The 15178-nt window shown below is 32.0% G+C and overlaps 2 protein-coding genes across 3 annotated transcripts; both read left to right on the top strand.

Moving 5' to 3' along the window:
• The first annotated feature begins 2494 nt into the window (after positions 1–2494).
• LOC111025391 (putative sphingolipid transporter spinster homolog 2) lies at positions 2495–12749 on the top strand. Of its 2 annotated transcripts, none has more exons than XM_022303244.2 (16): positions 2495–2972; positions 4137–4268; positions 4680–4781; positions 6228–6332; positions 6459–6534; positions 6780–6854; positions 7051–7153; positions 7222–7287; positions 8162–8231; positions 9120–9211; positions 9344–9420; positions 9845–9958; positions 10576–10695; positions 11329–11457; positions 12003–12081; positions 12326–12749. In XM_022303244.2, exons 1-16 carry the CDS (start codon positions 2854–2856, stop codon positions 12457–12459), a joined length of 1593 nt encoding a protein of 530 aa, XP_022158936.1. In that variant the 5' UTR covers positions 2495–2853; the 3' UTR covers positions 12460–12749. The 2 variants fall into 2 exon arrangements, with proteins under 2 accessions (XP_022158936.1, XP_022158935.1); XM_022303243.2 differs by lacking the exon at positions 2495–2972 and adding an exon at positions 3080–3388.
• Positions 12750–14439: 1690 nt separating this feature from the next.
• Positions 14440–14925, top strand: LOC148211690 (uncharacterized). Its single transcript, XM_088122546.1, has one exon. It carries the CDS (start codon positions 14440–14442, stop codon positions 14923–14925), a length of 486 nt encoding a protein of 161 aa, XP_087978672.1.
• The last annotated feature ends 253 nt before the right edge of the window (positions 14926–15178 follow it).

Here is a 15178-nt window from a genome sequence, read left to right as displayed (position 1 = left end):
ACTTTTTTTGTTTGATACAATGGAAATAACGATTTACTCTTTATATCGATGTTAAACCAATAAACATATAAAAATATTAATGAGTCGATGAAAATTTAATAGTGTAGAGCTATGGCATAAATACCTAATTATAAAAATGATCGAGCAAAAGCAGGCTGACAAATTCTCCATTATTTGATTGAAAAAAGGAAGCACTATGAGATAATGCCCAATGGGTCCACTTTTGTGCAATGAAAATGAAACTCATCTTTTTTGTAAAAGGAATTTTTAAATAATTCAATTTCAATATTATCATATTTAAATTTATTGTATGGGCTCCATTTCTAATTTTTCTTTTCATATGTGTTTTAAATTGAAAATTTTCAGTAATGCATAGTTTGGTTGTCACTTTATTTTACTTCCTCTTTTTATCTCTCACACAAAATAAAAAGGGGAGAAATTAATCATCTTTATTGCAAATATTGATTGCTACAATCAAGCACAATCTTCCTAATAATCACAAAACTTTCTCATCAACATTCTCTCTCTCCTTTTTTTAATTGACATTCTCTCACCTTAAATAAATAATTTGATATTCTATTTTCTTTAGTAGAGTGAATAATAAGTGAATAACAAAGAAAGAGAGTTTAGAGGAGAGAAAAATGATAGATATTTTTCTGGGTTGTTTTCATTCTTATGCGAAAACAATTCAATTAACAAAGATTAAGGGTTAATTTGAGCATAACTCAATATATATCTCAAATAAAAAAAATTTGGGTACGAACTTTCACCGTATTGAAAAAAAATATATATATATATATATATAATAAAAAAAATAAAATCATTTGTTATTAAAAAAGATGACATGTTTATTTGTTATTAAAGTTATATTTTTATATATTTTTTTAGAAATATTGATTGACATCGATATTTTACCAACATTTCATAAAATTAAAGATCTCAATATTCAAAACAAATTCGAATTCATGATATTTTGATCAGAGACCGGTGACAATTACCGTTAAGCTAAATAAATTCTAATATACTTTAGAACCTTCATTAATTATCCAAATAAAACCAAATTAGAGATAATAAAAAATGAAAAAAAAAGAAGTAAATTATAGATACCTTAATAATATAAAAAACTGAAAAGTACAATTATCATCATCATTACCCACTAAAACTTTTTGACTGTGACTAATTTGTCCTTTCTCTCTGTCTTCCCAAATGAGTTGGCACAAAGGCCAACCATAGAAGCCTTTTGCCAAAAGGTCTTAATTATCTATTTCTTTTTATTCAATCAATTTGGCTAAGTTGGAATCTTTTAAAGTACTTTTCAAAGAATAAAATAAATAAAGTCTTTGAAAGTATTTCCATTGGGTCTAAATTGGATATTCTTTATGCAGTTTTTGACATAATTTTCAACTTAAAATTTTACTTTTCTTTTCCTTCATATTTATTTATTGTTTATATGTGCACATTCTTGATTTGGACTCCTTTTTATTTTCAAGATTCCCTTCCATTAAGTGAGAGTGAATTTAATTATTATTATTATTTTGTTTTTTAGTTTAACCATGCATGGTATTCAAATTTTCAATTTTTAAATGATTTAATTGACCAAAATAAGATTTAAACATTTTACCCCTATTCCATGAGATAGGTGACCAACCCAACAAAATATATGATTTTATATTTGATTCATGAATAGCAACAAAAGTTTCAAGAATTCAAAGTAAATTAAATAGAAAGTTTGAAAACTCAGTTACTAAAATAAAACAAACCCAAAAATTTAGTAAGTAAAACAAAATATAATTCTTCATGGTATAAATTTGTTTTTTAAAATAAATAAAATATTTAAAAGTGCGAGGATAACAAAAGTTTTATTTTTAACCCAAACAAGAAAATGAAAAATGACTATCAAACAATATAGAGTTACTTGAATCAAGAAAATTTTCTATATTACATTGTGGATTCAAAAATATTTAAAATATAGTATTAACCATGAAATAAAAAAATATATATTTTTATATTTTTTTTAAGTACAACATGTGGAGGTGGAGAATCAAACTCACAACCTCCTGATTGGAGATATATGTAAAATTATCGTTTAAATTGAAATTTTCTTCCTCCGCATGTAAAAAAGAATAAATAAATCAATCAAATTTCGAGAGGTTTCATGAAGTGCTTCTTCAGAGTTAAACTTTCATTGGTCCATATTTCGAGAAAAATATCTCTTGTTATTTATTTCCATTTACATAAGAATGAACACTAGATTTATATTTCGAACATACATGAATACAATATCTATAGGATGACTTATGTCTATGCTCGTTTGACAATAAAAATGTATATTATACAATGACGTGTTGAAATGTGAACGCAAGGAGTATGTTATATACATAGATTTTGATCGGTAGCCTCGTCAAATTTTTGTTTAAATTTAACTTAATTTTACAAAAAGTGTATTTAAATTTTTTTCCCTTGTGGGAGAAAAAAAAAAAAAAACGAGAGAGAGGGAGAGAGTATAGGATAGCAGTTGAAATCAGAATCTTAACAGAAATAGTGAACCCATGATTGAATACAGATCAATTTGTTGTTTTTTGAATTATTTTCCTCAATCAGAAACAACCTTCCAAATCTGAAGCTTTTCGCTTCCAAAAATTTCTACTATTTTCTCCCATTGTTGAACTTGAATCTCCATTGCCGTGGAAACTCAAGGAAAAACCACACCAGATTCACTGCGAAATAGGAGCTCTCTCACCGTCTTCTTCGCTCCTCTCTGTTTCCTTCGACAAACAAATTCCGAATGCCCGTCACTTCACCCACCCACTAAATTATCTTCTTAACATATCCTAATTAATCGTCTCTTTCGACATGATGCCCAAAAAGGAAGAGCCAGCGGAACCTGCAGAGAAGCGTAATCTACCGGGTGTGGCGGACATGGCGAGCTCTGTTAATGTAGCTTCTAACCCTTCTTGGTTTACGCCGTTTAGGTACTCCTTTTTCACTTTGGTTTCCGGGAGAATTTTGTTCAGTGGAGAGCTACTTTTCGCCTTTTTTAAACAGGATTCGATTGTGCTGTTACAGTAGCAAAGCAAAAGTTCATGGTGGTTTTTTAATCACAAGAAGATTAGTGTTTCAGATGCCTAATTTCGTTTCCTTAGTGATTATATGATGGTTTGTAGTAATGAAGAAAACCCTTTTGATTTATCATGTCAACTCTCATCTGATTAGTTTTGTTGTCGTGAGATTACTTTGATGTGCTTTTACTGCGGATGAGTTCTGTTTTTCCTGTCTTTTGGAAACTTTGGTTTGGAAGGAATGAGGGCTTACTGTATGCTCTTGAGCACAACCATCAAAGGAGCATTCATGGGGTTACCAGTGGAGAGACTGGACATCGAGAATTAAGGTTTAAAATACACTTCAGTGATAGACAACTCTTTTAGCGAACTATGATTTCTAAGGTGGACGGGATTTGTCTTGGCATGCATATCTCTTTTGAATCACCTTACTTTAAATGAACTGTCTCTCCTATCACCCGCTCAAAAGCCCCAAAGACTTCAGCTCATCTAAGGTTGGTCTTATTGATTATCTCCTGAGGAATTTGTTGTGAATTCACAAGCAAGGAGGACTTAAAAGAAGGATATTGAACTTTAAAGGTCAAGGCTGCCTGTTTTTCTTAAGATGCTGGAGGAATTTGTTGGAATGCTTTAAATTTGAGGTGTTCTTTTGGGGTGTGATAGAATTCTTACTCCAAGTTCTTGTTTGCGACTCCTCCAGAGCAAAAAAGGCAAAGTGGTTCGTACGATGCTGTTTCTTCTAATTTTTTAGAGGTCTGGCTTCAAAGGAATAAGACCTTTTCCATGGAAAATATAGATCTTACTTAGAACCTTGGGACATTTTGGAGCCATGTATCTCTAATTGGACTGAGCTTTTTATCCTTTTTTTTTCTTTTCTTTAGTTTTTTTAATTTTAAAATTCTCATTATATGATTAATGCCAATTGGAGAGTGTTTATGTAGCCTGCCTTGGGTATTATCTTCCTCCTATTTTGATCAATCTCTCAATTTTAATTGAAGTTTTTTTTTTTTTTTTTCCTATAAATTCTTTAAAAAGATCCAGCCATCTAATACTATTTATATATTTTGGAATCTGCAGACTGCTTGTTATATTTTGTGTCATCAACTTGATAAATTATATGGATAGAGGGGCCATAGCAAGCAATGGTGTGAATGGGCTTCGGAAAACTTGCACAACTGATGGTACATGCACATCTGGTACCGGAATTCAGTAAGATTTTTTTGGACTCCATAAGAAACTTATTTTTGGCATTTTTCTAAGTCATATTGTTAGTTCGTCTTTCTTTTCTAAGTAATATAATTGGATTGGGGGGTCGCTAGGGTCAATATTTGTTGCTTGCTATTATTGTTCTCCCATTTAGATAAGAGAAATTTTAGGATGGAGCGCATCTTGATTTGTCTTTTAAGTCGAGATGTTTGAGATTGTCAAAAGTTTTTGGTCAAGTTTTTTGTTTTTGTTCTGTATGATCACTCTTGTGTGATGCTGAATTAAACTAGAACCGTCGGTGATACTAAGTTAATTGGATTGAAATGTTAATTATTTTACTTTTGTTATTAATAATCTAATGCTGTTCCATCTCTTTTGTATTCTCAAAAATATGTTTTGGATTATTGTTCCTAGGGGCCAATTTAACTTAAGCAATTTTGAGGACGGAGTTCTATCATCTGCCTTTATGGTTGGACTTCTCGTGGCTTGCCCAATATTTGCATCCTTAGCTAAGAGGTAACCTAAATAATTGTTGAATACCTATCCAACCACTCAAGGTATAACATATATGACTTTTTAAGGCTTATAACACTTAAGATTGAAATTCACAAATGTATGATATGAATAATCAATCATTCTTTCCTTAACAAGATATGAACTTTTCATTGATTAATGAAAAGTGTTAAATTATATCTTTTTATCTTTTAATTTCCTATTGTATTTAGTTTAGGTTTCTTTGTTCTATTAGGTAAGTGTTTTCTTATCTTAATAGGCAAGGGTTTCATTTTTCTTTTCTTCTTTGTAGCTGCTATTTATAGCCTTGTATCAATTCTTTGAGAGAGAATTATTTTTCTTATCAATTAATATGGTATCCGAGCGGGAAAAGGAACAAATTTTTCGAAGGATACAAACTCCTGCAGGAAGAGCAAAGAGCCAGAAAATAAAAATTAAAAACGAACATTACAGACCATCTCAAACAGCTATAAAGAAACGATAAAAGTCTCCCAATTAGAATATATCATGCTAACAAAGTAATTTGAAAAAAGATTGGAAAGAGCGTACCATCGAGAAGTTCTAGACTTAGCCATGTTGAAGCAATCATCCGCAGCTCTACTTTTTCTTTCAAAAAGCTCCTGATTTCTTTCATACCACAGCTCATATAACAGTGCTTTAACTCCATTGATCCATAACAGTCTTGGAACATCCGAAAGACTCGTACCAAATAGCAGATTAGAAACTATCTTTGGGACTACAAACTCAAATGCCTAGGACATTTTGAAGAGAAGAAGGCGAGATCTCCAGCAAGCAAACGCATAAGAGCAATGGAAGAATATGTGCTCCTGACTTTCCGCATGATTAACACAGAATACAGAAGGAAGGATGAAAGCCATACCCGGTAGCCTCTTTCTAAAATTGTAATGATGATGTGTGGCCCACTGCAAAACTGAGAACCATCCCCCAAACATGAAGGAATCCTGCTCCTTTATAAAACCTAGTTAATCCCACTCTTTTCCTATTCTTCTATTCCATGATCACAAGGTTTGAAGATAGAAAAGAAGGTTGTTGCCCCTTTAAATATTACAAAGTATTATCTGTTGACAAGATTTTAAGTTGATTTTCAGTAAAATTTTCATATGAAACATGAAATTGTTAAGATAAAAGCATGTATGGAAAGAATAGGACAAGAAGTCGCATCAGGAAGAACCTAAAATCATAAGTTCAACCAGACATCCAATCTTGATGGCTCAAACCAAAAATGGTGAACCAATTATCTCATAAGAAATCAGCTAAAGGAAAATTGCAAAATAGAGAATGTTTACTTAGCATCTTACTCAAGCAAAGAACACATATACAGGAACAAGGAAAAGAAGCAAATCCTTTTGTTTTTCAATATTTATTTGCCGGTGGTAGTGATTACATTAACTTTATTTTTTATTAAGTCATCTTTTTTAAATTTTGCAGGGTAAATCCATTTAGGCTTATTGGTGTCGGATTATCTGTTTGGACTTTGGCAGTAGTTGGCTGTGGTTTTTCATTTAATTTCTGGTCTATCGCAGTATGTCGCATGTAAGCAAATATCTTGTATTTATTCTCCTTTTCTCTGCTATTTTCTATCATTTTCTTTTTCCACTTTCTGTTTTAATAATATGAGGATCCTCTTCATGAACCTAATTCTTTTCCTCTGATCTGTAGGCTTGTTGGTGTTGGTGAGGCTTCATTTATAAGTCTTGCTGCCCCATTCATTGATGACAATGCACCAGTTGACAAGGTTCATTTATTTCCTTCTAGAATCTGCTTGAAATTTCATCACAATTATATACCTGCCTGTGTGATCCTTCAAGTTTGTAAACGCGATATGTCCATAGTAAAATACAGCTTAGTTTAGATAAATATAAACTTAAAGTTTCTAGAGTGCAGTTTTTTCCATCGCCACTGTCACCTCAAAAGTTTGCAATCAGGCATTCTTTTATTATATTATCCATCTAATTGAAGACATTATTTCATATGTCACAGAAAACAGCCTGGCTTGCAGCATTCTACATGTGTATACCAACTGGTTATGCCATTGGCTATCTTTACGGTGGATTTGTAAGTTTTTATTCATTTGTATGCGTTGGTGTAGTCTCCTTATCTCAAAGAATAATTCATAACCTAAAATTTCAGTAAATTTTCTTGCATATTATGATTGATTTTCTTTATGCCTTTCTCATTATCCTGTCTTGTTTATAGCATACTTCAAATTAAATATTTGTGTATACAAATAACATTCACTTCTAATTCATAGGTCGGTCAACATTTAGGTTGGCGCTATGCATTTTGGGGGGAGGCAATATTGATGGTTTCATTTGCTGTTCTTGGTTTTATTATGAAGCCATTACAATTGAAGGGTAAGGATCAAGTTTAAATCATAGCAGTAGTTTCTATTGTGCTCTAACTAAATTATTGGCGGATGCAGGTTTTGCTCCTCCAGAGACTATTAATGCACCAATACCCGTAGATACAACTGCCTCATCAGTTAAAGGTGCCTTTTATAATTTTTTTTTTTTTTTTGATAAGAAACGAGACTTTCCTTTAAGAGATTGAAAAGAATGTGCTTTTTGAAATTAATTTAAGACATCAGATCTTTGCCGACGTAGTTGGTGATGTTGCTGTTTACACTCCATTTTTCTTCCTTAGATGGGAGTGGATATAAAAATCATAGGAAGATCATGGAAAGCCCATATACATTTATAATTCAAGTACAGTTCTGTTAATTTGTTCTCATATCTCAGTTAAATTAATGTTTATAATTGTTCAAGTATTAAGTAGGTTCAGTTATTTAAAAAAAAAGTATTTAATAGGGTCAGTTAATGAATGCTTTATCAAGATATATCTAGTTTGTTGTAGGCATTAACTCGACTTTTGATTAGATTATTCTTTTTATGATTTCTATTTATTCAAATATTGAATGGTGACTTGAAGCACTTTGTCTTATTAAATATACAAAATCAGTTCTTGGGATTCCTAAAAGTATTTAAGTTTCTTATTAAAAACAGAAAACTATGTTTCTGATCGAGTACTTGATCTAATTGTAATTAGAAAAATCACAATAATACTTTTTGCAACCTCCAGTGGCCTGGTTAGACTAATGTCTAGCTCGTCCTGGTACATTTATCTATGTCTTGATTTAATCTTTTTTTTTAATATCTATATTTTGATTTTAATACTAGTTCATCCAATGTCCAAGAAGTATAGGGGGGAAAATATATTTCAGTGATATAGATTTTTCTCGCATCATTTGCTACATATTTGGGTTCATTATTAGTCACCTTCTCCATTCTCTTTGTTTTTCTTGTACATATTAGCCATGATTATGAGCCATAATAACGTGTTTTGGATCTGTATGTGTGGATCAGATGACTTGAAAACTAAAGATGAAGTATCTCCCAAGAGTTTCCAAGAGAATAGTGAAGAAAAATCTTCCAAGTAAGCGACTTGTTGCGAAGCTAGAATCTAGCATAGCTTCTTAGTGGATATGGTAGTTTAATTATTATAAATTATTATATATTATCATTGATAGGCAAATGAACATCATTTGCCAGCAACTTTTTTACCTCATTTTATAGGATTCTGATATTAACCAAAATTTCAATGGTAAATAGTACAGGACACCTCAGCTCTTGCTGAATATTGATAGCATATTTTAAATTAACCAATCTTGTATTTTTGAAAGTTTTGAAGAGCTCGATTCATTTTTAATGGCTAGGGAATGTTGAAGGGAAAAAACGAGACATGACATGGACACTTCATAACAAAAAAGTGAAAAACCAATTTGTTTGAAGATTACCTTGTATATGTTAAAATAATTAAAGTTATTTTCAAATTAGATTGCATGAACATTGCATTTGTCTCTCTTTTTGTAACCATCTTTCTGCATTGATGTTGTCTTTTGAAGTTCTGAAAGTGATATCACTTGCGTTGCATTTCTTGATACTCCACTTGCATTGAATTTTTTAAATAACTGGAGTATCATATTAAAGGTTTCAATTTCACTCTCTACATTATGCACATGGCTCACTCCAAGACTGGCTTCGAGAGATAACAAAGGTTTTAAGATCTTAAGTTTTCAACCTAAGATCTTCAACTCAGAATTTTGGAGGGTATCTCTAAACATCCCAGGTGTTACCGGACACCCTTGGGAAGAGCACATACACTTCATTGTACGGTGTCAATGTAAAGGATTTTAGTCTAAATGAAACCAATGAAAGTCATATTCTCTTCATTCACTGTAGGTATAATGTGTAAGAGATCAAAAGTAGAAATAAAATGCTAGTATGCCATCTGATCCTGTTCTGTCTTTATAACTTATGGCAGTTTTGCAAGAAAAAGTCTTAAAGAAGTATTGCAATTCATGAAAGATATGAAAGAGCTTCTGGTTGAAAAGGTTTTTGTTACCAATGTTCTAGGTATGTTCTTCACTTCTTCACTTGCTTTACTGTACTTTTTCTCAAGTATTGATCATAATGATATGAAGGTCTTTGGATTTTACTTTCAATTATGACACTTCAAATTTATTTTTAACTAAAATTTGTTTTTAGGTTATGCGGCGTATAATTTTGTCCTAGGCGCATACTCATATTGGGGACCCAAAGCTGGTTACAGTATTTATCAAATGGTGAAAAATCACTTTACCTTATGACTATAATCTTGCCTATCAAATCATTTACTCTCTCCTACTTTCTTTTTGTTGTTAGGGTGAGTTTGAAATGACTTTTGAAACGGTAAAAGTTGTTTTTGAGTGAACTAAAAGCATTTTTTTGAAATTTTCATGGTGTTTGGTTACCTAGTCAAAGGTAATTTTGAAAATTCTAAAAACACTTTAAGAAAGAACTTAAAAGAACATTTTAAGAAAGAACTTAAAAGTGTTTTTAGAAGAAGCATTTAATTAATATTTCTTTCAAAAGGGCTTATAGAAGAAGTGTTCCACTTAAAAATACTTTTCTCAAAATTCATCCCAAACTCACTATTAATCAGATGAATAAGTTGATGTAAAGATGGAGATATTGTGGAATTTTTGACATTTTGTAATATTTTGGCAGAAAAGTGCAGATATGGTTTTTGGAGGGATTACAGTTGTGTCTGGAATCGTTGGAACACTAGCAGGAGGTTATATTTTGGATCGTATGAACAACACCATCTCCAATGCTTTTAAGGTAGATTTTCTTTGTACTTCAAAGGGATTGGTTTCTTGAATCATCCTTTACTAGATTTTTAGTCATGATATGATGTCAAAATACATTTTATTAATTGAATTAAAATCACCCTACCTTTTAATTCGATGAAATAAATACGCTCATCCATAAAATTGAAAACTGCCCACTTTATATGATTGGCTAATAGTAGTTTATCAGTCTCAAAATAGCTTGCTATTATAGAAAAACGAACAGCCTCATAAATAAAATCATTTTTACATTCACACATCATCTTTTAATGTTTAGTGACAGTGCAGACTTGATGAATAAAAATTTTATACATATCAAGGATAAAGTTGAAATTTTTAAAAGATTATAGGCGAAACTGAACATTGGCACAAACATTAGAGGCTAAATTATGTATTTAGCCAATTCAAAAATAATGTGGGATCTTCTCCATTTATCTTTGTCATATCATATGTAACATTTGTGTACTGTGCTAAGATCATGAACTATATTTATAAATTGCAGAAATACCTTGGGATGTGTTGATATTTTTATTCCGAACTTTTTGAATGCAAGGCTTTTTGTGTATTATAAATTGATCGTTCGTATAATTACCTAAACTTCCATTTTAGCTTCTTTCTGCGACAACATTTATTGGAGGGGCATTTTGCTTTGGTGCCTTTTGCTTCAAAAGCATGTATGGCTTCCTAGCCCTTTTCTCAATTGGTGAAATACTAGTATTTGCCATACAGGTATGTTCTTCTTTTTCATAAAGCTTTTCCATGAAGTTTTTAACCTTTTTTTCCTTTTTATTGATTATTACATTATAATTTATGAATAGCTTCAAGTTAACACAATATTAAGAAGCGCGTGTTAGGCCTCCAATTGTAAATATGTATTCGACCTAAGGGTAAAAAGGGGAATTCGACCTTTGGAAATTAATATGAATCTCATGAAGGATGTCTATCATCATGATTTGCTATAATCAAACACCTTGCCTTTTCTCCAATTATTTAACAGTTAAATTACTATTTTGGCCTTTATGTCTATCATCATGATTTGCTATAATCAAGCCATTCCTAAACCGTTTTTGCCTACCTCTATTGCCCTAGTTTTACTCAAACCCCAAACTCTAATACAATTAACGTTTAAACTAAGAAAGCTTAAGCTAATATGCTGAAGTAGACTCTCCTCAGCTTGTGGATTTCGAAATTAACATGAGACCCAATAGATTAAATCACTGCTAACTCAAAAAATTATGCAGATAGGTCTGTCCATATTCAATCTTTTATATAATTTTACATTTTCAATTGATTGGTTTATCAGCATAGGAAAAGAAAGCAGGTAAGTGTTTATTGTTCATATTAATGTTTTCTCCACTGTAGGGTCCGGTAAATTTCATATGCCTACATTGCGTGAAGCCTAGTCTAAGGCCACTTTCTATGGCTATTTCCACTGTTTCAATCCACATTTTTGGAGATGTGCCATCCTCACCTCTTGTTGGAGTTCTCCAGGTTTGTGCTCTGTTTTGCTCTATACATTTTCACTTAGTGTAGTGTAAATAATTTTCTCAATTATGCCTCTTTACTTCAAATCTTTCATATGATATTCTAGATGTTGGTCTATTTTAGTTCTACACAAATTTGGAGCTCGTTTCTCAACTTCGTTTTCATTATCCTTTGAAGCCATATTTCTTAGGAAATGATTATTTAGTGAACGGGCACGCAGAATCACAATTCAAAATCCGTTTAGGGATGTAACTTATTCTTTTTAAATATTGCAGGCTAGTTAGACACATCAAAGTTTATGGATTAAATTTATAATTTAACATTAAAGTTATGATTGTTGTGATGTTGTTAGTAAACTATATTTCTCACAGTATCATAAAGTTTTGATTGTGTAATTAGAAAACAACCCATCTGATGATTGTTACGTAGAGATTACATACTTACTGCCTGAATTTGGCAAACCATGATTGTTCAACCATGTTTGATCTTTTTGCACAAGTGTTACAATATTACTGGTTCAGTGGCTCAAAATAAGATCAATGATTTTATAGGACCATCTTAACAACTGGAGGAAGACTTCTCTCATTCTTACAACAATTCTGTTCCCAGCTGCTGTTATTTGGTTCATAGGTAAACTTCCATACTTTCTTTCTGTTGATTGCATTAAATTGAGAACATAGGTGTCTGCTGATTCCATGTTTGTGCTGTCACTTAGAATTTAATAATCGATTGTGTCCTTCTCTACTTGAAATATCTAAGAAGCACATACATGTGACAAATATAACAGACACGGCAACGCATCAATTTCGAAGAAAGTAAGACACAACATGTTGGAAAGACTTATTATATTGACACGTCTCTTCTTGAACACCAGGAATATTTCTCAACAGTGTAGATAGATTTAATGAAGATAATGAGCAGCAAGTCATGACCGATAGATCGAGTGCAGCGCCCTCGCTCGATGCAGAGAAAGTACAACAAACAAACAAAGCTTCTGCTGAAGCTTAAGGCTCCATACTACCCACCTTTTCTAGTATGATCTTAGTGTATCTTCTTTGATGTAAATAGATAGACTTTTAGATGATTAAATTTTTGTGTCTTTACCCAATTCTTTCATATAAAAATGGTGGAAGAGTCTTTGCATTTAGAATGTCTTAACTTTCAATTTGTGTGATGGTGAAAGTTTAGGTTGAAAGTAAATATTGGGATAGAATGGGCTACTCTCATCGTGAATGTATATGAAGAATGTTCCTATTCTTTTACAAAAATTGAAATAAATTAGATTGTTGAATAAACAATTTTTTTTTTTAATTTAAAAAAGTCACATCGAAAAATCTTTAGTCATAGTAAAGGTTTAAATATTATTTTGGTCCTTGTATGACTTTGGTTCATGTACTTTCAAAACGTCTATTTTAGTTTCTATATTTTCAACTTTAGTTCATCTTGGTTTACGTACTTTTAAAACGTCTATTTTTGTTTCTATACTTTAAAAACTTTTTAGAACATTAGTTTAATTATTCTTGAATGATGATAAGATCCAAGTTTAGTTTATTCACATTTTGATGATGCTACTCTATAGTCAATATTTTCTATTTTTTTTTTAATATTTTGTTTCAATAATTTGAATAAGATTAACAAACTATTAAAAAGAGAGAGGAAGAACAAATGACCAAATGGACGGATTATTCCATGTATTCCACTTTTTTTTTTTACTTTTTTTTTTCTTTTTTATCTGTACCTACCATCTTTGATTTAGGTTTTGAAGTTTCTAGAAAGAAAAATATATTTAAAAGAATGGAAAACAAATAATATGGATAGCAACATCTTCAGAATTGGGGAATAATTGTTGTATTAAAAAAAAAAAAAAAAGAAGCAGCAGGAAATAATTAAGCAAATAAATAGTGTAACAAAGTTGATTATTGGTTATGCTGCTCAATTTGTTTAATTAATAATTAATTATTGTTTAGGTAAAAACAACCCACGAATTTGATTAAAGCAATTTATTTAATATGATCACCTAATATGTATTAATACAATATAGAGTTAAAATTAATGTATAATATTAGTCTGTAATAATTTGATGTGTTAAATTAATTTGAATATATTATGCAATTATATTCATTTACTTCTTATTAGTTATTTTTTAAGGCAATATCAAAATACTGTTCAACTAAAACAAATTACAAATTCACCCAAATCGCAATTATCAGAATTCTTCTATATATAGCACTTGGTCCCGACCCTCAATGGTATCAGAACCGACACGACTCTTTCTTTCTCCTCTTTTCTCTCTCATGGAGTAAACTCCTCTCTGAATCTCGACTCTTTCTTTCTCCTCTTTTCTCTCTCATGGAGTAAACTCCTCTCTGAATCTGGGGGTGGAGGAGAGATGGTTCTAAGTTCGCTCAAAGGTTATATTCTCTCCTTTTGATTCTTAACCTATCTATTAAATAAATCCGATTCGGGTATCTCTCTTGTTCAATCTCTTAATAATCTCTAGCTATTCATTCTCTGGAAATCATGATAAAGGCGTGGTTAACCTTCATGATTGGGAATTCATAGTCAGAAAATTTGAAGACGATTGAATAAAGGTCGATTGATCGAAGAATTCGATTTAATTAAGAGATAGATTATTATCAAAATCAAAGAATATGAGCTTAGAAAGAATTTATTTCCATCTCCCAAATACCTTCAGATTCCCTTTTCCCCCCCTCTTATGCTCTCCAAGTTCCTCTCCAAGATCTCTCCCCATTCCCAGCCGATCGTGGATACAGCGTCATCTTCTTCCACTTCCTCCACCAAAAAGAAATCTGAGTATGATTTCTCAAAAATCCTGAGCATAATTCAGCTGAAGCCCATCTGGCCAAGGTTGAAGATCGCCTCAAGAATTGGTCTATCCCCAAGATAGATCCAAACTAGGTATACAAAATAAATACCTTCAATTTCTCCCAGCAAGATGTCATCGTCATCACCGAGGAGAACGTTGCTATGAAGGATGAATTCACTGAAATCACCCTTCTCCCTGAAGAGACCCTCTTCAAGGTCAGAAACAAATTCAAATACCTCCATATTGGATGTGTCCAAGTAGCCTTGAAACCGCTCTTCAAAGAAGGCCTAGATGTTCCAGTCTATCTCGCCCTACGAGATAAAAGGCATCTCAACTTCACTCCCTCTCTACTAGGGATCGTCGAATCAAATCTGGTTCAAGGACCGGTTTACTTCAACTGCAAACCAGGACTTACCGTCTCCCTTCAGGACAAGAACATTATGGATGTGCTTTGTCTAGATGTTCACTCCGAAGGACTCAAGCTGAAAGACGGTTCTCTCCCGTTTGCCGTTTCATATCGCATCTATTACAAATTGATGCATACAAACCTTTCTCCTAAAGCACTCGACGTCTCTCCGAAAGGATACACCATGCTAATGGAAGTCAATCTCGAAAAATCTTCGATGACTATTCCGAAGACACTTTGATGGGATGAAATCTCTAGAAACACTATCTGGAGACTTCAAGGAGTATCTGCCCCCGTTAGAAGGATTAATACGGAGGCATCAATTACCTAATTTCCAGACGGAAATGTCGAAGTACAGTTCAATTCTGAGGCAAGATATCCCAGAATTAGAGAAGTTATGAGTAGCCGCCCAAGTATATCTTCAGATACCAGGTCGGTGAACACTGCTAACAGATCCTTTAAAAGATCTGAATCTATGCGAGCGTCAGTAGATT

Source organism: Momordica charantia, assembly GCF_013281855.1.
Source record: "Momordica charantia cultivar OHB3-1 chromosome 4 unlocalized genomic scaffold, Mcharantia_2.0 BLBB01000004.1, whole genome shotgun sequence".
Classification (NCBI taxonomy): Eukaryota; Viridiplantae; Streptophyta; class Magnoliopsida; order Cucurbitales; family Cucurbitaceae; genus Momordica; species Momordica charantia.
This window is presented reverse-complemented; position numbering and strand designations above follow the sequence as displayed.